Source organism: Pyrus communis, chromosome 11 (genome assembly GCF_963583255.1).
Source record: "Pyrus communis chromosome 11, drPyrComm1.1, whole genome shotgun sequence".
Lineage (NCBI taxonomy): Eukaryota > Viridiplantae > Streptophyta > Magnoliopsida > Rosales > Rosaceae > Pyrus > Pyrus communis.
In genome coordinates this window covers 6245974-6271960 of record NC_084813.1, presented here as the reverse complement: position 1 = coordinate 6271960, position 25987 = coordinate 6245974, and the positions used below count along the sequence as shown (strand labels likewise).

The following is a 25987-nucleotide window of genomic DNA, read 5'->3' as shown; positions in this document are numbered from 1 at the left end:
GATGACGTGGCAAAAGATTAGGCAGGCCGCACCGAAGATACCGTATCCACTCTCGTTACGATTCCAATTTTGTTTTCTTCTGCTGCATCCCTCTTCAACTGATTGCACATTATCAGAAAATCTAATTTAATTTTTTCCTTTTATAAAAAATAGAAGAGTGTCGTTGTGGGACGTCACAGAGTCTCTCTCCCCAACCAGTAAGTTTTGTGTTTTTCTGTACGTGTTTGGTTGCCGAGAAAATTTGGGAAAATAAGAAGGAAAATAAACTGTTTATTCGCTTTTACTCTCACTAGCTTTGTTGAATTAAACAACAGAAGACATATGAAAACAGTATTTATACTTTATACAATAATCGAGGTTAATCCAGGTGATTTTTTAATATATATTTCCATTTTTGATGTGTTGTATGGATGCATAGCTGTAAAGATTTACTGTTTTCTATTTGTATCAGAACCGAGTGATATGAATTTTGGATGAGTTTTCAACCTAATTCATTGCAATCACACTTGAATTGTGAACAATTAGCGAGTTTAATTTGATTTTTTTCATGATAGTTGTGATTAATTTGATTTAGGAAGTAAGTTGGTTGAAAGCCTTAAACTGCTGAAATTATGACCTTTGATGTGTCTTGGGGTTATTTCTAACCCCTTGATCGGCAAATTTGTATCAACGGGAGGGGATTCGAACTTGGGATCCCTTCCATTCCAATATTGGGAAGAGAAGTACCGCTAGACGTAGAGCTAGTTCATTGCATCATCTAATTACCTGTCCATTTGTCTAGCTCGTATGATCGTGCCTGTTGTAGTAACTTTTTGTTCAGTTGTCTCCAATTGATTTTTGACCTAGTGATTATGAAGTTCCAATTAAAGGCTTCGCAGGAATCACGAATTATGTTAAAGGAATATCGATTCTTGCTACTGCCAAAAGCCCTTGTGAAAATTCCCAACTCGTTATTGTTACTTTCTCTTTCTGTAGTTAGGGCCTTGACCATGTTCTTCGATATAGACGTATTAGGGATGTGCGAATTATTGACTTGAGCTTGTTTTTTGAGATATATATTTATAGCAGGGAAAATGGATGAGCAAATGGGAAAAGCAAAGCCGGCAGTCTCTTTTGAGTATGAGCTCTTTGAGGGAGATCCGGACCACCTAAGAACTGTAGTGGCTACACTCACGCCAACACTTACTCCTACTAATCCATGGATCAGCCCTGATTCGTTGAACTTCAAATACCGAATTGGGCGAGGCCCCTTTGGTGATGTTTGGTTAGCAACTCATCATCAGTCTGCAGATGATTATGATGAGTATCATGAGGTAGCTGTTAAGATGCTGCACCCTTTGAAGGAGGAAGACACTGAGAAGTTTGTGCATAAGGTTGAAAGGTTATTTTTCAAGTTCCGCAGAGTCTATGGCCTTTGTTGGCTTCACGGCATCTCAGTTATTGATGGGAAGGTGACTGCCTGGAAAATAATTTTGGATTATTTGTTGTTTTGATTTTGAAAATACTCGTTTGTGTTGATTATCCTGTTTATTTACCTTGCTTAACTCTAGTATGGATATATCTTGATTAGTGCTCATTCTAATGCTGTGGTAGGTCTGCATTGCTATGAAATTTTATGAGGGATCAATTGGTGATCGAGTTGCTCGGATGAAGGGCGGAAAGCTTCAACTTTCTGATGTTTTAAGGTTATGTTATCGGGAACATATATCTTCCTTCGTGATGCATAAAAGTGTTGTTACTGACCCAATAATGCTAATGTTTACAGGTATGGGATTGAGTTGGCGAAAGGAATTTTAGACTTGCACTCACTTGGGATTCTGGTGCTAAACCTGAAACCTTCCAACTTCCTCTTAGATGAACATGACCAGGCGGTCCTTGGAGATTTTGGGATTCCGTATCTACTTCTTGGGATTTCATTGTCTAATTCAGATATGGCTCTCAGACTTGGAACCCCAAACTACATGGCTCCCGAACAGTGGGAACCAGAAGTGAGGGGCCCTGTATCCTTAGAAACGGATGCCTGGGGTTTTGGATGTTGCTTTGTGGAGATGTTGACTGGCATTCAACCATGGTTTGGGGGGTCAATTGAAGAGATATATCATTCAGTTGTGATAAAGCAAGAAAAACCACCTGTTCCAAGCGGCTTGCCTCCTGCAGTTGAGAATGTTATAAGTGGTTGCTTTGAGTATGACTTCCGCAATCGGCCTTCAATGGATGATATAATACATGCTTTTGAAAGGTATCCACTCTCATTTATCTACTGATCTCACTTTACAAACCTTTTCTCGTCAACTTAACAACCTGGAGACACAAAAACTACTTTCCCTGTGTAGTCGACTGTGCACAGCCTAAGTTTCCAGCGTTGTAGCCATGCCAAAACCTACAGTCTTCTTATACATCGTATAACCCCAGCCTGAAATTTTCCCTAGTCTTGAGCTTCATCCATGGAGTTTACTGCTACTTTTACCAGTGAGCTATCAGTGAACCCATTGATACCAGTTACATTCTTTTGTTGCTGTCAAGAAGTTGCTGCTGCTTCAGATTTCTGCGGAACCCATCGTTGTATTTTATTTTTGTTACACACTACAAACCTTGAATCCATTTTTAATGAACAGAACCCTAAGGAGCTGTTGCATTACAGACTTCTTTTTCATGCCCTATTAATTACTGTTTCTGGTTCAAGGTGGTGCTTAATCGGATTTTTACCTTTGATTCCTTGTTGGCCTTTTCTGTACCCAAAATGAGAATTCAGCATTTTGATCATCCTGCCTTTTCTTTTATCGTCCTATGCTTTTTTTTTTGTTGAACAAAATATTGTTCTGTGCTGATTATTTGCAATTGAACGTGCAGCTCACAGAATGATGTTCAAAGTGAAGGCGAGTGGCTTGGTTTAGGGAGCAGTACAGTTGCTGGAAAACATAATAGCGGTGGTTATACTACATGGTATCTCTCAAAAGATCATCTTCAGGTTGGAGATATAGTTCGCTCAAGAAAGCCCCTAAATGCACGCAAGCCTCAAGCTATGGATATCCCTGAAGGAACTGTCGCTGGTCTGGAGACTGATTCCGATAGAGAAGGTTTTGCCCTGGTGAAGATCCCCGGAGTGCGCAACCCTGTAAGAGTGCTGGTGTCAACAGTGGAGAGAGTCACATCTGGCTTAGCAGTGGGTGATTGGGTGCGCTTGAAGGGTGAAGGCAGGAGGCACTCTCCTGTTGGAGTTCTTCATTCGATACAGCGTGATGGTAGTGTTGCAGTAGGATTTATTGGGTTAGAGACTCTATGGAGTGGGAAGTCATCCGACCTTCAAATGACAGATTCATATTTTGTCGGAGACTTTGTGAGGCTGAAGGCTAGTGTGTTCTCTCCTAGATTTGAGTGGCCTCGTAAGAATGGAGGAGCATGGGCGTCTGGAAGGATCTCACAAGTCCTTTCGAATGGCTGTCTGGTTGTGAGGTTTCCCGGAAGATTTGTACTCGGAGATGAATCTAATAGCTTCTTGGCGGATCCAGCTGAAGTAGAACTAGTGTCCTTTGATACATGTCCTGGAGTGATCGGAAAATATCAACACATCGAGGATTTTCACTGGGCAGTGAGGCCTCTTGCAATTGCGTTTGGCCTATTTACAGCCATGAAGGTGAGCTTATTTGTTGGACAGAATGTAGGTGCAAAGCTGAAGGGTCGAAGATCAACACGGAAGGATGGGAATAACCAAGATGGTCAGAGTGGTGGCGGTGCAGGTTGGATTCCTCCAACAGTTGCGAATATTCTTTTTAAAGAAAGCGTTCCTACTGCAGGCGCTAGGTAGTTTACCGGTGTCATGTGGCCGTGGTACGTTTGCTATACCTATCCGGTCAAGAAATGAAGTATGAAACGAGGCCAAATGTACCTAGCGCCAGCGAAAATGGATGGTCCGAATCTGGTTAGGCCGAAAACAAAAATAATCTGTGTAATTAGAAACTGATGATATATGTGTGTGTGTATATATAAATCTGCAGTTGCTACTCTGCTTGCAATGTAAATATTTCTGTGGAAATTATATTATTATATGCACAATTGTAAAATGGGTGGTGCTTCACTCTTCCAGTCACCTCTCTCTGCGGCTCCTGTTTCTTTTTTTCCTGCTCTTTCCGTACAAATCAACGAGGTGGCGGTTAGAAATCGGCTCGCAACAAGTTCAGATCTAACAAGTTTGGTCGATGCGCAAAAGGGTAATTATGCTTTTATGTTTTTTAAATAACTTTTCATAGCTTGAATGAAATGAATAAGGCTAAGGAGCCTATCAAGGAAGGACTTTCTGCTTACCTGAGTGTGGTTCACTTCAAAACTAAATGTTTTCAAATTATTACATCTGGATGCGCATGAATATTACTGTTTGTCTTTGAGGAGACTTAAAATTATATTGATATCTCGAGACCATTGGTGATTTATTTTCACCACATGGTCATCATACACATCACAGCTAGCTATGGTCTTACGTTATTTGCAGGTACTTAGTTTTCTAGTAGACGCTAATCATTGATCAGGTAAATGCTGCTTCACCTGCTTGCTATATGTTTGGATTACATTGAATATTTTGACTCATATAACTTTCTTTGATATGACGAGCGATGTGATGTGAACTTGACTACTATTATTGTAGTATTATATGTATGTAGTTTTTACTTGTATATGTGATTTCAAAAGGGGGTTAATGTATTCGAATGATTTTAACTAGATAAACTTTGATCCACTCATGTTTTGTTTTTCGACCCATCAAGACGTAACGAGAATAAGGAGAACCCCAGAGTTGACGAGTGGGTGTGGCAGCGAGACATTTATCTTTTGGACTTTGGGTGATGATTCATTTACTACGGTTTATTTTAGTTTGTAATAATCGCATAATCATACTTTCAATTATGTAAAGCATTGACATTTTATATGTTTACTGTTGTGTGAAACTTCTAACTGCTCTGATGTGATATGATAATAATAGGGTTTAATCCTCGAACATGTGTCTCAAAGTAGGCAGGTGGATTAGGCAACTTTGTAGCAGCTTCTATTTTATTAATAATGAAGGTTCTGTTTCAAATTCACTCACATTGTAATTATCTTACTATGGTTTTCGTTGTCAAGTTGGCTTGTGATGTCTTTCGATAAGGTCATATGGTCAATTTAGTGGTGGTCATCACATCTTGGGCTCATTACTTGTGTTATTAGTGTCAGGGTGTGTCACCATACATTCTTCCGTTTGTTTTGAGACTTTCATTTGCTACTTGTGCCGACTTGACGAGACGACTTCATCAACTGTTTCTACATTTTCTTGAAGATCTGATGCACCAGCCATTTTAGTATTTACACACTCAAGGGGACTGTTATGAATATACTTTTAACTGTTGTGTGATTATGTAAATCATTATTAGAATGTATTTAGGATACTAGAAGATTTTTTTCCTCTAGGATTGTGTTACTTGAAAGGCAATACTATAAATTAAGGGCACTGGTGAATAACACACACAATTCCTCAAGCCTATTGACTATTGTCCACCTCTCTTTCTCCCCTCTGCCGTGCACCATCTCCCTCTCCTCAATTAATTATAGCAAAAATTGTAGCAATATTCTCTCAACTAAAAATCCATGATCATTGGTTCATTAACTCATCAAAACGTGCACATGTAGTCTTTTACGTTAACTCTGTTAGAATTTCGTCAAAATGAGTTATGTTGGAAGGTCCATTACTACAATTGGGCTAAAATTGAGGGACTATTGCTTCAATTGAGTTAAAATTGAGGGACCACTTCTCTAGTTGAGTTAAGGTTGAGGGACCATTGCTACAATTTCTCTCATTTGGTTTTCCATATTTACCCTTCAATTCAGCCTCATGTGCATGGAATGCGACTCAATTTGACGAAATTTCTAACGGAATTGAAAAAAATGACCATAGATGCATGTTTTACAGAGTTAAGAGACTAATGGTCATGAATTTTTAGTTGATGGATCATTACTCTAATTAGGTTAAAGTTGATGGACTACTGCTACAATTTCATCTTAATTGTAAGGCCACAACACCACCTTTATTTTTTTAGGCTTATTATATTATCATCCCATATATTGTTGAATAAACTCCACATACTTAATACACCCTACATTTGATTTTTTAATTAAAAATTATCTTAATACACTCCATATACTTCCCTATATTACCCTATATTACCCTCACACCCCACATCTTCAACATACACATTACATTTTCTACATACATCCCACCTTTTCTATACACCCCACACTTTTCAAATCTTATAGCACTCCTTTTTAAATGTCTTATGATTTTATTTTTGGTTCTACCCAATTGTTTTTCGTTCATTTTTAAACGGTTTAGTTGGCTCATTGAATTGTGACTCGAGTTTACTGCTTCACCATTCGAATCACGCTCTATCACCTTAGAAATTAAACGTCTTATGATATTGTTTTTTCCATTCTACTCTATTGTTCTAGCAAGGGCTTACTTGTGTAGCCTATTGATTTTCATTGGAATACTGATACATGTGAACTCTTGAGTTGTGCTTTGCTTTAGTATCTTACGAAGCAATATTTAGCCTGTGTAATGAAACCAAATGCTCTTACGAATTTGTAGGCATTTTTCATATGAAAAATTATGATTGGCTAAGAATCTACAACTCAAGATCAATATTAGTCTTATACTTTAATTAGTAAAGAGGGGCATTAGTCTTATGCTTTGTTGTTCTTATGCTTTAATCAATAAAGCTTTTAATTTTAACAAGAAATGGCGATTGGGATTTAATCAATAAAGCAACTGGGATTTGATGAATAAGAATGGAGAAGCTTAAATAATCTAGCAAAAGTAGGCTAAAATAATTATTGATGTCGATGAAATCACTAAAAGAATGAAAAATATGAAGTCCTACGTCATGTGAAGCTTCCGAACATCGATTTCGTGTTCCATTCATCAAATTTTTTTTTTTTCTATCAACGTGTTTGTAGTTTCATTGGTTAGAGTTTTGTTCAACAATAGAAGATGAAATGAGTTTTGATAGTTAAAGAAAATAAATAATACGTTAAAAGTGATTTGGTTTTTTTTTTTTTTTTTTAATACCTAATAAGGTTAAAATTGTGGTTGCATAGTAGGATACATAAGTCATTTAATATTAAAATTTAATATAGATTCAACATTAGGCTAAATAGCCAAAATAGTCCCTGAGATTTGCATAACACATCACTTTGGTCCCTGAGATTGAAAATCAATAGAAATGGTCCATGAGATTGTCCACCATCCATCATTTTGGTCCTTCCGTTAAAAACTCCGTTAAGTGTCTCGGAGCTCTTAGCTGGAAGTTTGGGTAATTTTCAAAGCTTCGTAACTCAATTGTTTCTTAACCAAATTTGACCCATAATATATCAAAATGAAGATAAAAAAGTGTTGAACATGATTATACCTATTTGGAAGCCCAATGGTTGCTGGAGATGACCATAAATTAGCCTCAAAATTGACTGGTCCATGGAAAAACTAGAAAACTCGCCGCAAACTAGGTAAATTTTAAACGTTCATAACTTTTTTAATACTCAACGAAATAGAGTGATTCACAAACAAAAATCATACTTCTCGACGATACGAAGAGAAAGGTACCATTCTCGACGGCTAACTCGTCGTGGTTTGGTCGGAAAACGGCTCAAAATTGGCTAACTCGAAAATGAATTAGCAACTTTCAAGCCATTTTCTGGCCAAACCATGACGATTTAGCCATAAAGAAGTTACCATTCTCTTTTTCTCGTTGAGAAGTATGATTTTTGTTTTTGAATCACTCGATTTTGTTGAATATTGAAGAAGTTATGAATGTTTAAAGTTTACCCAGTTTCCGTCGAGTTTTCCATTTTTCCAACGGACCAGTCAACTTTGAGGCTATTTTATGTTCATCTCCAAGTAACCATTGGGCTTCCAAATGATATAATCTTGTTCTACAATTTCCTATCTTCATTTTGATGTATTATAGGTCGAATTTGGTTAAGAAACGATTGAGTTACGAAGCTTTGAAAATTGCCTAAACTTCTGGCCAAAAGCTCTAGGATACTTAATAGAGTTTTTAATGGAATGACCAAAATGATGGATGGTGGACAATCTCATGACTATTGATTTTCAATCTCAGGGACCAAAATAATGTGTTATGCAAATCTTAGGGACCATTTTGGCTATTTAGCCTTCAGCATTATGTGAAGTGCTAATATAAAAGGCCTTATTTTATTCAGTTTTTTTTTTTTTTTTTTACAAATCCACTTTGCGCTCTCTCTCTCTCCTTTCCTCTCCTCTCTGTGCCCATCTCTTTCGCCACCAAAGACCAAACCCTAAACCAAACCGCTGCCATCTCTTTCCCCCTTCCCCGCGATCATGATCCAGGAACCAAGAACGGGCCTTGTATGGAAGAAACTTGAACCCATGAAGCTAACCACCCATGGTCCCCTGCCCTCTCTTGGGATGAACATTGCTCTCGGCAACTAGGAAGCAGGAACCAGCCAAGGTGACCTGCCCCCATTGGACGACCGCAACTTTCAAGATTACGACGATCTTGACGCCTACTTGCCTTACTTGCCTGATTACGATGCTATTGACGAGGAAGAATTCGATTTCGGAGAGAACCACATCAGTATTGTCCATGAGTCAATTATTAATGCTCAGATGGCTGGTATTGTGAAATCCCATTTTCGGATTTCATTGTTATAATCTAGGTATTTGTATTATTAAGATTTTATATTATTTTTTGAGAATTTATATTAGTTTATTTAAAATTAGATTTCAATTAAACTAGTTATGAAGAGTGAAGTTTGAAAAATTATTATTTACTCGTTGACCCTTTGAGGTCACAAGTAACGTTTTCGAATAAGTCTCGAAGCCACGAGCGCATGGGCAAAAGCCGTTGGCAAGTCCGAATTATAACGGTATAGTTACGGACGTTTGAAGTTGTGAAACTATAGATTATGGGAATTATTTTAATTTCCACTTAGGGATAAAAAGGCCCAAACACTTTTTGGGATGAAAGGACTGGCCATTATAAATGGAAATAGGCAAAAATTAGATGGGGGGATTTGTTTCCATTCGGCTAACTGGGCACCACAACACCACATCTTCAGCCGGTCCAAACTCAGCCATCTTCCACCATATTTTCAGGTAATATTCAACCATCACACCTGCTACATCTTCCATCACCTTCCATCACCTTCCATCTTCCATCTCCACAAAAAATCAAGGGTTTTAAGGCCTAATTTGGGTAGAACTCCACAGGAGAAACCAGGGGTTCTTGACAACGAATTGTTGTTCTGGAGAGTATCACCATTCACCATCACCCTTAATCAACTTCCCTTGGACCTAAGAACTTGACCCAACAGGTTGTAGGGGCGTTGGAACACCGAGGAAGTCGAATTGAAGAACACCCACCTTAAGGTTTCTGGTGGTTCGTGGCTAGTTTGAAGTGTTTTCCAGCCAAATTGGCCTTGGCCGCAGGTATAAAGTTTACTCTACTTGTTGAGATCTTCATTCTTGTAAAATTTGAGAATTTTTGGAAAAAGTTGAATTTTCCGATATGTAACATTCAATTTATGAAATGCTATTGGTTGAGTATATCTTCGATAAGGTCCACCACTTGAATATTCTAACAATTGACGATCTTACCATTGAATTGACACCAAATTTTAGTATGTTATTGTAGATATGGTTTACGGACCTTAGGGAATTACTGGTGAAAATCTAGTGGGCCTATATTGGTTAGATAACGACTGGAATATATGAAATATGATTATTATCTTAAATTTTTATATTGGTATCATTTGTGAATATGAATTGGTCTTATAATTATGATTTCTATTGAAATGTGAATTTTATATATTTAGCCATAGACCTATGCTAATTAACTATGATTTGGCTTGTGTATTATTGATGTTTGTGATATATATGTGTTTAATTGACTTTTTAATAATGTGAATGATAATTATGATGAATGTTATGACAATTATGGGATCTAAATATTGTTTGATAATTATTTGGATATGTTTGTCAACTGAATACCTATTTGAACTTGGCACTATTGCCTAGCATGAGATGGAGATGGAAGTCAGGAGATGAGTTAGGTACTTTATTAGATTTTTAGTAGAAATAGTAATTAAGGGAATTCCTTGTGTTGTGCTCCATCTGACTAGATGCTGGTCGATATGTGGAATCGATAGCATGTATGCGTATAATTATGTTTAATGTGTGATGATGAGATTGCACCACGTAGTTGTGGTACATGGATGGTCTTGCTTGATATATCCGTGATGGGGGGACCATAAGTATTCAGAGGTGATCATGCTTGGTATATCCGCGATGGGTGATCACTGCCTGCACGATGAGTTTATGCCTATGGTCTTGCTTGGTATATCCGCGATGGGCGACCATACGCATTCTAGAGGTGATGATGATTAGTTGTATATGGTACATTTTGGGCGATCATATTTGGTTTGGTTCCGTTGAGTGGTCCGGAACCCGATATTGTTGAATTTCGTGGAGTGGCCTAAAATCCCATTGTTTGGAGAAGTAGGCTTGGCCTAATTGTGTCACTCTAGCCTTAGTTATATATATATATATATATATATATATATATATATATATATTTGTGTCAATGATTTCAAGAGTCTTGTGAATTGAGTTAGAAAAGATGTTGGACGTCTGAGTGACTCCTTCGGGGTTTTCTATGATTCGATTATGATTTTATAAGGTATGAATTTAGAAGATATGGGAATAATTGTTATTACTTTGATCAAATTAATTAATTAATGCGGCTAGAGGATGATTTTGTGTTTAGTCGGCTCTTAAATATGATATGTGTTGTGAATTGCAATATCATGATGAGACATAATGATTTATATGTTGAATGGGAGAGAAATCATGTTTTCATGGGGATTGGTTATGTAGTCTGAGTCTAGGAATTACATGTTGTCAGGTTATATTGAATGATTGAGGAATACTATGCTTTTCTGCTTGAACTTAATGAAATAAACGTCTGATTTTGTGATAGTGAATTATGAATGACTTGATCCCTATTGAGGGTACGTAGGCAGTCTAACGAGGAGGTTAGATGCAGCCATAAGATAAACGAAAAATTTCTTTGCAATTTGATTCTTGAATTGTGATTTGTCATATTCCTGAGATGGGGTATGTGAGATATACTTGTAATTGGGTGACGTCACGTGTCGATCTTGGACGTATGTCGGGATCGGGGCGTGACAGGTATGCTTTCGATTTTTAATTTTGTTTTACTAGGGTTTGTGAGGAATCTGAATTTGGTCTGATTTAATACCTGAATTTTGAATTTTGTGCGTGTATCTAACAGCGATGGTGGAACACCAGATGATAAGGGGACTACGAGTTACTCGTAAGTGCCCCAGTCAGACATACTTTTATTTATGCTTTTGATTTTTGTTTGTGATTACTCATTAGGTGTTAAAAGTTTCGGATTTGGGAATTCCTAATCCAAATAATTGGAATTCCAGTCACCCCATTGCAATTTGGGAATTTCCGATTTGATTTGGGTGCACTCTTGTTGGGAAGAGATTATCAATCTGGAGTTTAAAAAACTTGCTTTCGTTTAGGGTTAAATACTTACACTACTCTATTGATTTTCAATTCCCGTTAGGTTGTAAGTTGTAATTTCCATTAAACAGAGGGCAAAAAAGAAACTGAAATAACTATAAACTCAATTCACAAATTAACATATGAAATTAAAGACTAAAAGAGTTGTCCCTTCTAATCCATTCAAAATGCATATTTGTGGGATTAGTAGGGGTAATTTTTCTGTCCCTTTTAATCCATTCAGAATGCATATTTGTAGGATTAGTAGGGATAATTTTTCTGCACTCAGTATCGTTCATCGTGGACTAAATATGGAAGTTGCCATTCGTATCTTTCTTCAGTGTGCCTTCAACATAGTGAGTTATCTTATCCAAGCCAAACTGCACATCATTCCTCAACATTTGAGGACGTAGATGACTCCTTGCCATCATATAAAGTCTACTGGCAGACGGCAGTTCGTTGGTCTACGAACTCAATCCGAAGCAAATGACATCGTTGTCCTGCATTTCCACACACTAGTTCGAGGCAATGGGAATACAAGACGTCTCTGAAATGCATGCATTTTAATTCATGTATATACATATATCAAAACTAAATACATATATATATGAATAAAGAGTACTAGTTTGAGATCAAATGAACTAGTGCATACAACGCACGCACTGTGATTAAGAACTCGTAACTCCAGAAATCTCGTCAGGTATGCATCCAATACCAAATGAATGGATGTATCAATGTTGCAGCCATTTGATATGCAGTTCAGAACATCTCATGTACATCTATCTCCCAATGATGTATTAATCATAGCTCGGTAAGGAAGCTCTGAACCCTGCTCAAATCCATCTTGTAACCAGGAGCCAAGATGTTGTAGGCGTGAGGAGAATCAGACCCAATTACTTCAAAAGTAGTCACCCTCGCAACCCTTGTGTAGCAACATAAACTTCAAGGAACTACAAACACAAAATAAAGTTCATTAACCAATGTAATAGAATTAGGTTTACAGTTAAAAGTAAGACATAATTCTCATACCCCTCCAGCAAAGCTCACAAACAAGGTTTCCACTGTAATTGATCTAATTAAACTAGATCTCCTTGCTGCACTAATATAACTTCGAGCTCGTATCACGGAAGTTAAGGGAGTTAGGCCATGAAACTGTTGGTCAAATTGAAAAAATAATAATTAGAATTAATAAAATAAAGATACTGACTATTTCAAAAGAAAACACAAGGTTATAAAGTATTCAATACCCTGTTTAAAAAGTTATATAGAGCCATGGCTGTCCATCTATCTCCGCACAAAGTCATGAATAGATTGCTACGTGTGAAACAACGGACTTTATTCACCCATTCATGGGATTCAAGTCCGAGTAGGAAACTGGCAACTCTTGAATCAATTGCAAGAATAAGCTCTCCTTGTACAACTATAACAACATTAGTAGTCCCATGCTTGTGCTGCAAATGAATCCAAAAAGAAAGATTCAGCACAGTTTCTCTACAAAACCCAAACAATGAACAGGTTCTCTTCATATTTACAGAACCTAGTTTCTATCAACATGTTCTGCACAAAGTAAACTACTCTTATGTGACTTAAAACCAATGTTTTAAAAGGCATGGACGAGGCGTTTGATGGATAGTCCTGCCTAGGTGTTTGCCTCACGAGACTTAATTTTTGTACCATATATATGTATATATTATAATACTTTGTAAAACAAACATTCATTGTTATTCAAAAGTGCACAAGTTATATACAAGTATAACTCACATGACCAAGTTTAATCAATATTCAAGCATCTACTTAAGTAAATGCCTATTTATATATATATATATATATATATATATGAATCCTTTAACAAGAGGGATCCCTATTTTTCTAAAAAAATGGAAACATCCTCTTAACCGTTGGATTTGATTTTAATGAAATTGTGTGGCATGTGATTTAATCTCAACCACACAATTTTATTAAAGGTAATCCAACGGTCAAAAGAGTGTCCTTATTATATATATATTATAACGAGAAAAAAAGAAAGAAATAAGGATAAAAAGTAAAACTAATAAAAAGGGCTTGAAAACTTTGAGTTTTAATGAAAAAAACAAAGTGAATAGTACTAGGATTGACTTTTTAGTGTAAAATTTTGATTTTTCGTTAAAGTGAACAGTACTTGGAACTTTTCGTTAAAGTTCCCTAAATATAAAGACTTGAAAAAAAAAAGAATAATAAAACATTAAAACTATAATAAAAAGATGTTTTTTTTACCTGCTAATATAAGTGTCACATCCTGACCCGGGCTCCCCCACGTCCCAGGCTCCACTCCGCCTATCACGATATTGTTTACTTTGGGCCCCAACCACACCTTCACGGTTTTGTTTATGGGAACTTACACAAGAACTTCCCAGTGGGTTACCCATCATGGGATTGCTCTCGCACGAACTCGCTTAACTTCGGAGTTTTAATGGAACCCAAAGCTAGTGAGCTCCCAAAAGGCCTCGTGCTAGGTAGAGATAGGAATATACATATAAGGCTTACAAGATTTACTCCCCTGGACGATGTGAGATGTTACAATCCACAATCCAACCCCCTTAGGGGCTCGACGTCCTCGTCAGTACACTCGCACCACATGACAGAATGGTATCCAAGGCAGGTGACAGCCTGTCGTACATACCACATTAGGTGGTTTCGACTTGTAGGTGACTTGCAATACTTCACACAACCTTTACGTGATTGTAGCACTTAAGCGTATCTAATTACACACAACCTGTTGTATAGACCACATTAAGTGGTTCCGACTCGTGTACATGAATTAATTGATGAGCTATAGGCTTAGCCGTACAGGTCACGTTAGGTGACTCCGGTTGACATATCAGTTTACATTGATTTATTTCACCTGGCTTACTTATTGCATTGCTGAGATACTTGACATGACCTATACTTGGTTTTCATTACTCTTGAGCATGATTTCTACATACATATGTATTACTATTTTCTGGAAAATTATACAGGTTTTACAATGAGGGGTTATTATTTTTGGAAAGAGAAATGGTTTAAAAAAGATTTGTTTTTGCCCACTCACGTTTTCTGTTTTTCGCCCCTCCAGGTTTTAGTAGCTGAGTTTTCGTGTCGAAGAGGATTCTTGACATATCCCAGTATAGGTGGCTATCTATGATGGTATAATCCTTATCTTACCTTACTGTACTTCACTTATGCTCTGTAATCACGTGTGAAATGGGTTCATTCCCGCTCACAGCACACTCTTATATTTAGGCACTTTTAGGTTTAAATTTATTCATATTTTCCACATCACTACACTTTATGGCTTTGTCACCTTTCAGGTGTTGGCCAACACATCTCGATTTGGAGTCTTAGCAAACATTCCGGGTCGAGGTGTGTCAATAAGCATATTTAGGAAAATAATAAATAAAATAAAAATAAAAAAACGATTATCTAATATGTATCTTGTATATAAGGAAATAAATATTAAAAAAGTGAAGAGTAAGGAGATGGTGGGTAATAAATGTCAATAAGTGAAGGTAGTGGGGTAATAAATATTAACAAAGTGGGGCATTTAAAGCATTAAAGACAAAAATTAAAAAACAAACTTAGCCTAAAAAACCCTAGCTGTCATCTTCATCTCCTTCGCTGGCTTCTTGGTCTGCAACTCAAAAACAACCCTGCAACTAAAAGAAATTCAAATTTCTGCAACCGAAAAATGAAAAACGGACGCCCAATTGAAGCCTTAGGCACCTAGGCGCGCCCAGACGAGCCTAGGCGAGTATTTCCCCACTCTAACAAAACAGAGGCAAAAATGGTGAAGCCCAGCCTCCAAGGCCGCCTAGGCGCGTCTAGAGGCGAGTTTTTTAAAACACTGCTTAAAACTCATTCAATCTTGCCCAAACTACATGTCAAATGCAATAATATAATTAACAATATTGTTACCCATAACTCATAAACCAAGCAGCGGATCTATGCATATAAACAAGAACAAGTTTACTTTAACAATGCATCTTGCATGAAAATGAGGATAGACTGTTGACCAATTTAATAACCCAACTTGATACTACAACACCCGTAAATTAGAAAATAATATGAAGGACAAAGTGAAATAATTTTGAAGCATTCATTAATAAAATAGGAAAGCGGGTATGACTTGCACCACATATAGACAAGAAATGATAGTCTATGCATTTTTAGTAGTAAACAGCGCCTTTTATAGAGGTCTAAAACTATGCCAGACTTGTATAAGTACATACGAAACTTAGTAGACTCCGACATGATCAGTTATGCTATACTTGGGACACTTGAATGATTGAATAGCCAACAAAACTTTACAGAATTTAACAATACAAACTTAAATATGTACATGTCTGAATCAGCAAGGTTAGAAAATAAATTCGATCTATATTAATTTTATCCTATCCGTAGCTACTTCAACTAATACTTGAACAGAAAACAAAACGAAACATATGGATAGCATCCTCTCATAGTACTTTTACTGCAATTAATCCAGATTTTCATGTCATATCAACAGTGTATTAAAAAACTCGTCCCGAGGCGCGCCTAGGTGGTTTCGGAGGCGGGGCGGCCATGAAATCGCCTTTGCTCAGCGGGAGTGGGCGAAAACATGCCTAGACGTGGTCGAGGCGCGTCTAGGTTGCTGAGGCATGCCTCTAGGCGTTTGAATGGCTTCCTTTTTTCCTTTTTGAAGTTACAGAATCTGTAATTTTTTGAGTTGCAGAGCTGGGTTTTCTTTGTGACTTTTGGTTTTTTTTATTTATAATTTTTTCCCTTTAAAATATAAACGGATCCCCTTTACTAACATTTATTATCTCTCCATGTTTTTCTGTTCTTCTTTTAATTTTTACATTGTTTTTTCTCAAATCTATACAAGGTAGATGGATAAGCATTTTTTTGTTTTTGCTTTTGTTTTTATTTAGTTTTAAAATAGATAAGTATCTTTTATTAGATATTCTCATGACAACCCAAGAAAAAAAAGATAAACATTTTTTTGTTTTTATTATTTTTTACGTCAATATTATTCTTTTCTTAAAGAAACATTATATTATTCTAATTTCTCTTTTTTAAGACTACATATATCCTGCCCACATATTGCTCAAAATTCTCATATATAAATAGGGACTTACTTAAGACTCTACCTAAGACTCTAAATGTGTGACTATTTGTTTGATTGTTGATTAATTTGATTGCTTGATTAAATTTGTTTTTGAGAGTTAAACTTGTCAACGACTTATGCATTTTTGAATGACAATTAATATAACTTATATAATATATTTTAAAATTTTTAAATCTTGTGAGACTTCACCTCACGCCTAAAGGCTTTCGCTTATGCAGTGCTATCTATGAAACATCTCGGCCATGCCTTTGCTTTTTAAAACATTGCTTTTACCACAGAAGCGAAAACCCCAAAGCTACCAAAAAAGGGACAACTGATTATTCTCAAGGATCCTGTTGTCACATTTTGTGTAGTTTGTAATGCTTACGTTGACCACGAGACACTTCACTGCAAAAATGACAAGGACGAATCTGGTATGTTCTCCGTCTTCAGTGATTCCTTCTCTTTGTCGGTGGATTGGATGGGATAGAGATTCATCATTTTGCCCGCATCCCGCGGCTGAAAGTTGGGCGGCCCAAACCCAACTGGGCATAGCCACCGTTCTCATATAGGCCTCCCCGAATCTGCATCATACTTTTGTGTCGCCTAATCCTCTATTTGGTACCCTACACAAACCACCTCAAAACAAAAACCCACACACACACACACACACACACACACACACAATGACTGGAAGTCGTCCCCGACCTCGAAACTTCGAGATTCAATTAAAAATCTCGATGATGTTTTAGAGATTTTGTGGAATTTCACTGATTTTAGAACACCAGCTACGTCGAGAAGGTTCTCCGTGGAGAATCCATGTATCTCCGGCTAGTTTCCAGTCTGAAACCATTGCGATTCGGGCGGCGCCGTCAATTTTTTCGGCAATCCCACACCCGGCTTCGCTGGGTCTTCTCTCAGGATACCCCACCTTTTTCTGGGCTTTCTGTTCATTCGTCCCCGACCTCGAAACTTCGAGATTCAATTAGAAATCTCACTGATGATTTGGAGATTTTGTGGAATTTCACTGATTTTAGAACACCACCAACGTCGAGAATCCATATATCTCCAGCTAGTTTTCCAGTCTGAAACCACTACGATTGTGGCGGCGCCGTCCAATTTTTTCGGCAATCCCACACCCGGCTTCGCTGGCCCTTATCTCAGGATAACCCACCTTTTTCTGGGCTTTCTGTTCATTCGGCCCAAATCCCAACTAGGCTTATTTTTTCCTTTTTCTTCGGCCTACTTACCTGGAGCTGGGCTGCTCATTTTCTTGGCCCGTGACATTGCAGCAAGCAGCTTGCTTTGCATATTATTGGGCTGCCAATTGCAGCCTACCTGAGCCGAATTTGGGCCTGATTTTCTTGTGTGGCCTGCCTCCCACATTCAATCATATATGGGCCTAGACAATTTTTTTATCTTACTTCTACGATCGACCTCGTGTTGTTCGATCTATGGAATTAATTAAAAGTGACTAGCAGTCTATTAATTTGATATGACATCCAAAATTATTGGCATGAAGCCCATTTTTGGACATTAACGATTCAATATTTTATTTCTTTTCTTTGAACTGCTGACTCTCTTTCATAGTCTCGGAGTGCTCACACTTGAGTTCCTCAAGCAACCAAAATCCACTACACTTAGTTGTATATTGTATTTTGTGTTCATACAGGTACCTCCTTTTATGAACCTAGTTCATAACTAAAGTTGGACACGTACCTCCTTTTATCAATATTTTAACCTAAAAATATTTAGATTTCGATAAATATTAAAAAATTATTAAATTGACACCATGAAACTCGTGAAACATTATGAAAGAATATGAAACATATAAAATAAAAAAATTTAATTAATTTAGCCGTTGGATTTAAATTTGGACAATTGGATCTTTTTATTTTTACGGTTGGATTTGATCATATTAGTTCTTAGCTGTTGATTCTATGAATTTTTAAATATAAAATAAATAAAAAATACAAATATGGTGAGCCAGCCTCACCAACCAAGAAGAATTATGAGCTAAATTTGCCCCATAAATGAATTTTAGGTTAAAACTCATATTTATCTAAGGGTTGGAGCAAATTGGAGTAAGTTTAGAACCTCAAATTTGACTTTTACGGTTTATCTAGTGAATGACAAAATTAGCCCTGGTTTTGTTATAAATTATAAGGCTTCCTTCTCTTTTGGTTTTACATTTTCTCCCTCCAGTGGTCACTGTAGGCTTACGGTTCAGTTTCCCGGATCAGGAAGAGAGAGAGTCCAAGAAATCGATCGACGCAGAGAAGTGCAATATACCAGAAAGGGAAGCGATGAAGGGGATGATGCCATCTCAATCCTCCATGTAAGTAGTTTCTTCCTTCCGTCTCACATTCTGTTTGGTTCTTTTGAATCAAGAAAAGAAAATTCCACAAACACCACAGCTGAAGAACTAAACTCTTTTTTCTGTTTGGTTCCCGAGAAAATAACAATTAAGACAAAAGAAAATGTGGGATTAATGACAACCCAGATGTTCTTTCAAGTTTTCTTGACCAAAGGACAAATGGGCATTGCCTCATTTCTGTTGCCAAGAAAATAACAATTAAGCCGAAGAATTGAAGCGTTCTTTTATTTTCTTTCATTATTTTTGCTAAGAAATTGGAATTTGTACAGGAACTACGCTAATGAAGACGGCTACTACGAACTAGAAGAAGAAAATGAAGGATTGTTGAGGAGAGGCATGGTAGAAGGCTGCCGTGGAATTGATGGTATAGCAGACAAGTTTCAGTGCATGAGCATTCACAAACGAGACGCTGCCAAACGAGGTAACCCTCCCTGCTATTTTTGTCCGAAATCAAGATGTTAAGATATATTTGAATCAAAGTAGACAAAAGCCAATAAATTTCCTTCTCATGTATGTGTGGGAAGATCAAGAAAATTGTATGTAGAAAGAGGAGAGATGCTGAACATTTGAAAAGCTAGATCAAGAAAATCGTACATTCGTTGTTCCCACGACAGTAAAAAAAAGAAACCTTTTCTCGACTAAGAAAACAAAAACAAGATTTCTGGGCATTCCGTGTTTGTACTTGCTTGGAATAACTAGAACTAGAACCCTAGTTGTGGTAAGCTTGGAAACATTGTCCAAAGTCTACATTGTCCAACAAAAATGATGAGTAAGAGTCATTGAATCAGGAACATCAAGTGAAATTTTTTGGTAAAATGTCTCCAATCTAAAGGCCCGTTTGTACTTTTGACCCCGATTTTTTGGTAAATGGGAGAGTTTAGAGTCTTTTCTGTAAAGAACCAAAATACGCATTCAACCCAAAAAAGCCACATCCTGGAAGACCATCACGATATACACTTTCCACTGAATGATGCATTCTACGTCTTTGCCTGCAAAGGTTGCTCGTTTTCTTTGGTGTATCTTTTTTCAATCCACAAGACAGCTTTCGTGATTACTGAAAAATTGAAAAATACATTATGTACCTTTAGGTGAAGAGCTCTCTTTTCAGAAGAAATGTCTGTGGAAGCAAGAGCAGAAGGGCAGAGTTGCAAGGCTAGAGAAACAGCTCAGGATAAGGTGGGAACTTGATGAGCTTATTGAAGAACAACTGAACAGGTTCCACGCCCACTACAACTTGGATATGGTCCCAACCCGGCTTAAGGATGTTGCTCAACTGCTCATGCCCAATTGGACTCCACCTGATGAGCTGATCTCCACAGCTTGGCTTGGTGATTGGCGTCCCTCTGCAATTCTGGAGCTTGTGCGTAGCTTGCCCATCTGTTCCTGCTCATCATCATCATCCTCTTCGAACTCTAGTGGCACTGAACAGCTCTTATCGCAGCTCATTTATGAGATTCGGATTGAAGAGGCAATAATTGATGAGGAAATGGCTGAAATTCAATCAACATGTATCTTCTACCTTCCATTTGCTCCGGCAAACATCCAATCAGGTGGAGCTGCCTTGGCTTCTGTTCAGTCAGAGTTCAAGAAGATCGAAAGGGTGATCACAAAAGCTCAACAACTTAGGTTTGTTTACTTTCCCTTGATTATTTTTCTGAATTACTTAACTGTTACGACTTTAAGAAACATGATAGACTCGATCATTGTTAAGTTAGTATCAAGTCTAGTACAATATACGTGACAGAACATGTGCTGTAGGGTTTCTGCTTGCTGTGCTTGCTAGTGTTTGTTTTCGTGTCTCGGCTTTCCCTCTTTACATTCCTACCTGATATGCAATTCTAAAATGAACATGCCATTATAACTAATTACAAGATATGTGATTCTGCATAACAGGTTCAAGGCACTGGAGTTGGTGTTGAAGAAGGTACTGAATGAAACTGATGCGGCAGAGTTCTTGGTTGCATTCGAGGGAATTCAAGAAGCAATTCACCAGTTTGCCGCAAACCAGAGGTTCCAAAAGGGTCCAGTCACGGTGCCTGTCAAGTCCTTGGGGTCTAGCTAAGAACAAAGAGATGTGAAACCTTCTAGCCAAATCAGAAACAAACAGAGAAAGAAGAGATAACAGACCTTTCCAACTTACCATTTTTACTGAACCTGTTTTTTTGGGTATGATATCTTGTCATCATGTCAGCTCCGGCGGAAATGAAGCAGATGAGCAGAATCCTGTGCGACAATATTGTGTTGTCTAAACATTGTTTGCGGAAACTCGAAAGAGAATTTTGCATTTGCTATGATTGGAAGTTGAACATATTATATTTGTAGTGAATGTATAAAGCTTTGTAAGATGAAGATAGTTTAATACATTCTCAAATTTGACATGAGGTTTGTCGTTGACCATTTGATATAGCCGCACTTCGTTTTTACTTTGTTAGAAGAGATCCGGAGTTCAAATGTCATGTACGATAGTGTTGTACAAAAATTACAAATTGAGATTAGTTTGGATTGTGAAAGAACTAAAATGTGTTAAATTGTTGTGAACGGCTTTAAGCTTTATTGGTTATGCAGGTTCACTTTTGTACTCGTGGTTGAGTTCGATCTTCCTTTTCCGCATTAAAAAAAATAAAATAAATAAGTGTCAGATTGCTATGGTTTAAAAAACATTACATATTCGTTTAACCATTCAAGTGTCCAATTCTGAGTTTTTGACCTTAACTTACCCACATCATAATTAAATTTATCAAGTGTAAATGATTTTTACGTTCTTGTTTTTTATTTTTTTTAGTATATCGATATTTTTACATTAAGAAGAAAGAAGTTTGGCAAAACCACACATGTAACGATAAAAGAAATAAAATGCAAGAATCATCACCCAAAAACAAATAAATAGATATTTTAGCCAAAATAAGTAATTACAATATGATTTCTTTCCCTAATTACAATAAATAAGTAATTAAAAATATGATTTCTTTCCCGAAAATTTTAATTCAATTGTCTAACGCCTAATTCCTAACAGATCCCTATTACTGTTGACCAAACAAATTGTGATCAGAACACGGTGGTACACACGTGTCATCATACAAATGGTGGGATTATGTGTGTTAAAAAGTTAATAACTTAAAAATAAAAATTTCCCACCACTTGCATCACTCATATTCCCGTCACAATGAAAAAGTTCTCAAATAATCAAACCAAAAATCTTAAGACGCGCCTACAGAGCGCGTGCAGTACCTCTCCTTCTCCTCCGCCACTCAAATATATAAATACGTAAAGTTGCGTAGTATTTCGTCAAGGCCAAACCAAACAAAGCACAAACAGGAAACCCATCCCCAAAGACAAAACCCTCTCGCACCCGAAATCCCTTTCAATCCCTCAAAAAACCCTAACCCTAATTTATCTGTAAAATCATCGGATTCAAATCGGTGGTCTGGTTGATTCGTTCGAAATTGAGAGATAGATTGAAGGATGTCTGCGGCGGTGTGCGGAAGCAAGAGGTCTTTCTTCGAAGATCAATCGCCGCCCCTCGCACAGAGGCTTCCTCCGTCGCCGGTCCTCACAAAGAGGCAGCGCCGTTCGTCTTCTACCTCTCCCATTCGCTTCGCTGCTCCGTATCTTCTCGAGCAGCTTCGCTCTCTTTTCCCTCACATGGACCCTCAGGTATCAATAGATATTGCCTTGTGCTTGTGTTTTGATTCGATGCTGCGTTTAGTTTTCGATTTCTATTGTTTGTTTGGTTGCTGAGAAAAAGAAAGGTTGGAAATTTTGGAGTTGTAGGATTTTGTTTATATTTTTTGGAGTGGCTTAGATTTATTTCATGGTGTTGGGTATAAAAAGGATTTTTTTTTCTCCGATTCACGGTAGGCCTGAAGTTTAGACCGTCCAGTTTATATAAAGGTTGATTTTCCATTACAAGGTTGAGCAATGTAGAATTAAGTTTCAAAATCTAATTTCAGCATTTTGTATGTTGGGAAACCAATAACGGATTTGCATTGATGATCCTTAGGTTCTTGAGAGAGCATTGGAAGAATGTGGCAACGATATGGATGCTGCCATCAAGAGGCTGCATGAACTTTGCCTAGGATCTGCGGAGGAAACTTCTGCATCTGCTGAACAAACAGCTGATGCCGTAGCTAACGGTATGATATCATTTGTGCATTTTCTGGTGCTATACTTTGTTTTGTTGTTTAGGCTTGTGATTTAGTTCGTGGTTGCTTCTGCATATGGGATGGGATGCTATAAAAGGTCCACCATGGACTGATAAATGAGAAAGTTCATTAGCATGATTGCCTTAATTGTAAAAGTGGTTAATTCGTACTGCTTTCTCTCTTGAAGATGCAGAATGGCTTGTGCATATTTTCGTTGTGAGGGGTATTGCTATTTATTGTGATTACTACACTGCTAATCAGTCAAGTTCTTTCTCAGTGGAATAGTGAATGGAGTTTATAAATCGTTTATTGTTTCTTTATATCAACGTTCTAAAGAATTACTTCGTGTTTTTATTTTGAATTCAACACTTTTTCAGTTGTTTTATGCCTTTCATCTATTTTGTTAGTAGCAGGGTAATAAACATCACTCTAAATCAACAAATCTTGCTACATTATAAGCAGTATTCTATGTTTCAGCTTGTTGTATTTCTTATAAAAAAGATAGTAAAGAAAAAGGAAAAAAGTCATAGGAATATTGTTCTATTTCTGTCATTTCAACTTGTTCCTTAAAAATTTGAATGTTGTTACCTGAAATTAATTCCATTAGATTGAACATTCTTTTATCAATTATTGTACAGTTTTTATTGTTTGCCAATGGTATACTTCAAACTGCATTTAACTAATCTTTTTCAAGGGTACGACTTTTATTGTTGCCTTCTAATTTTGCAGGTCTATTGTCTAATGATGGAGCTGCAGCCACTACTGAGAATCCATTGGTTCAAAACAACCTTCCTGCAGATGGTGCAGAATGGGTTGAGTTGTTTGTAAGGGAAATGATGAGTGCCAGTAGTGTGGATGATGCTAGAGCCCGTGCTGCTAAAGTTTTAGAGGTTTTAGAAAAATCCATCAGTGAACGTGCTGGTGCTGAGGCAGCCCAAAGTTTTCAGAAGGCGAGTATATCTTTTATTATTCTTTTTCTTGTTCTGGTATGTGTTGGCCATGTTTGTGATAATTGATCAATGTGTCATTTATGCTTTTGCTCCAAACCTGTAGCTTCTGGATAACAGGTGTAGATCAGATGCTTATATGAAGGATGATTATCTTTCTCTATAATGATATGTGTTTATGATTTACAATTATTAGGAAAATATGATGCTGAAACAACAAATTGAAGGATTGGTAAGGGAGAATACCATTCTGAAGCGTGCTGTAGCTATCCAGCATGAACGTCAGAAAGAATTTGAAGAGAGGAACCAGGAATTACAGCATCTGAAGCAGCTAGTTTCTCAGTATCAGGAGCAGTGTAGAACACTAGAGGTCAGAATCATAACTTTATGGCTGCGCAAATATTTTTTTTTATACTGTTTTTATATTTTCTAGAAGCATGATAGTGAAAGTATTTTAGCGGCATTAATATCAGGAGCACATAAAAGGTATATAATATCCATAATCCTGGTTCAAAACATAAGAAGTTTGAGTGTGTTGAAATTTATATCCTTTTGAAGGAATGTAGAACTTTTAAAATATCTGAAGATGCATGATTTATTTCCTAAATCCTCATTTGGTTAGTAGAAGTTGTTGCTGGGTCCTCTATTGTGAATGATTTGAAAATTAATTCCTAAAGCCGGTATGAGGAAGGTAGTGGTAGAAAACTTACCAACCATGGATACTGATATCTGTCAGATTTCCTATGTCTTAAGAACGATGTAGTAAGAGATCTGAAACATAAAAATGATAACGATTTACAGAAACCTTACTGACCATGAATACTAATCACTGTTAGATTTCCTATGTCTTAAGATTGATGTAGTAAGAGATCCGAAACATAAAAGTGAAAACAGTTGACAGAAATTAAGGACAAAAAAGGAGAAAGCTGTGGAATTTGTCCTAAGGGATTATCTTGCATAGAGTCCTGCTAGACTGCCAATCTCTGAACCACAAGTTCAGGGAAGAATCCACATGGTCAATGATTCATATTAACTAAAGCATCTTATCTGGCGAGAAAACATTGCCTTTGTATCTAGACTAAGCAAAGAAGGTGCATTTTATCTCATTGTAACGTTGTAGAAAATCACGTTTTGGCATTTTAACTAATCATAAGAATTCATTTGTGGTTTCATGACAGATTAACAACTATGCTCTGACAATCCGTCTGAAGCAGGCAGAGCAAAGCAACTCCATCCCTGGACGTTTCCACCCCGACATCTTTTAATTTGAAGAAATAAAAATAAAATGTAGCATCTTGATGATATAGAGTCAGCAATACATGCTGCGTCTTGAGCCGTTTGAAAGTTGTCCGTCCAAGTTTGAAAGTTTGTCTGTCCAAGTACGTGTAGCGTTTGTAGATTGCTGCTGCTCTATGTCTTTAATGTTCCCAGTCTCAGGTCAGTGGAAATTTGTCAAACCGAAATCCCGCAACTGAATACCTTGGTTTATATTGGTGAATTTGTATTTTGCTTCTATCAAGTTTGTAATGGAATTTAACGTAAAAGTGAGAACATGATTACCGTTGGTGGATATAGTTGAGTTGCATTCCTCTAATGCCGTGATTCCGGTATTGACCTAAGAGACCAATTAGCACTGTTTATCTTACAAGATTCAGGCAGATGCTATCATTTCTCAGGTCGGGTCAGTTTTGAAGTATTGAAAGATACTATCAATGAAATATGTTTTATTTTTAACGGTTGTTTGGCATGGTAATATGATTCTATGTTACGTTTTGTTCGTACTTTTTACTTAATTGTAAAACGACATCTGATTAATTTTCCCGTCTT

At 37.1% G+C, this 25987-nt stretch overlaps 3 protein-coding genes across 7 annotated transcripts; all 3 read left to right on the top strand.

Moving 5' to 3' along the window:
* The first annotated feature begins 71 nt into the window (after nt 1-71).
* LOC137707768 (protein KINASE OF THE OUTER CHLOROPLAST MEMBRANE 1-like) lies at nt 72-4066 on the top strand. 5 transcript variants are annotated; one of them, XM_068446685.1, is made up of 5 exons: nt 72-197; nt 1066-1451; nt 1594-1685; nt 1766-2239; nt 2851-4066. In XM_068446685.1, exons 2-5 carry the CDS (start codon nt 1074-1076, stop codon nt 3803-3805), a joined length of 1899 nt encoding a protein of 632 aa, XP_068302786.1. In that variant the 5' UTR covers nt 72-197; nt 1066-1073; the 3' UTR covers nt 3806-4066. The 5 variants fall into 5 exon arrangements, with proteins under 5 accessions (XP_068302786.1, XP_068302787.1, XP_068302788.1 ...); XM_068446686.1 differs by having other exon boundaries at nt 104-197; nt 1052-1451; XM_068446687.1 differs by having other exon boundaries at nt 158-197; nt 1069-1451.
* A 4311-nt stretch (nt 4067-8377) lies between these two features.
* On the top strand, nt 8378-21442 carry LOC137708944 (uncharacterized). Its single transcript, XM_068448101.1, has 6 exons — nt 8378-8404; nt 8489-8672; nt 18900-19032; nt 19341-19492; nt 20160-20697; nt 20965-21442. Exons 1-6 carry the CDS (start codon nt 8378-8380, stop codon nt 21131-21133), a joined length of 1203 nt encoding a protein of 400 aa, XP_068304202.1. The 3' UTR covers nt 21134-21442.
* Nucleotides 21443-22389: 947 nt separating this feature from the next.
* Nucleotides 22390-25754, top strand: LOC137708476 (uncharacterized). Its single transcript, XM_068447559.1, has 5 exons — nt 22390-22725; nt 23072-23204; nt 23943-24163; nt 24357-24530; nt 25339-25754. Exons 1-5 carry the CDS (start codon nt 22534-22536, stop codon nt 25423-25425), a joined length of 807 nt encoding a protein of 268 aa, XP_068303660.1. The 5' UTR covers nt 22390-22533; the 3' UTR covers nt 25426-25754.
* Nucleotides 25755-25987: the final 233 nt, after the last annotated feature.

Coding starts and splice junctions, on each gene's coding strand:
- LOC137707768 (XM_068446682.1), top strand. CDS start 322: ATGAAAACAGTATTTATACTTTATACAATAATCGAGGTTAATCCAG. Junction 368..1,065: donor AATAATCGAGGTTAATCCAG/GTGATTTTTTAA, acceptor ATATATTTATAG/CAGGGAAAATGGATGAGCAA. Junction 2,240..2,850: donor ATAATACATGCTTTTGAAAG/GTATCCACTCTC, acceptor TTGAACGTGCAG/CTCACAGAATGATGTTCAAA.
- LOC137708476 (XM_068447559.1), top strand. CDS start 22,534: ATGTCTGCGGCGGTGTGCGGAAGCAAGAGGTCTTTCTTCGAAGATCAA. Junction 22,726..23,071: donor TCCCTCACATGGACCCTCAG/GTATCAATAGAT, acceptor GATGATCCTTAG/GTTCTTGAGAGAGCATTGGA. Junction 24,164..24,356: donor CAGCCCAAAGTTTTCAGAAG/GCGAGTATATCT, acceptor TACAATTATTAG/GAAAATATGATGCTGAAACA.
- LOC137708944 (XM_068448101.1), top strand. CDS start 8,378: ATGATCCAGGAACCAAGAACGGGCCTT. Junction 8,405..8,488: donor AGGAACCAAGAACGGGCCTT/GTATGGAAGAAA, acceptor CTCGGCAACTAG/GAAGCAGGAACCAGCCAAGG. Junction 8,673..18,899: donor TATTAATGCTCAGATGGCTG/GTATTGTGAAAT, acceptor TTCTCCCTCCAG/TGGTCACTGTAGGCTTACGG.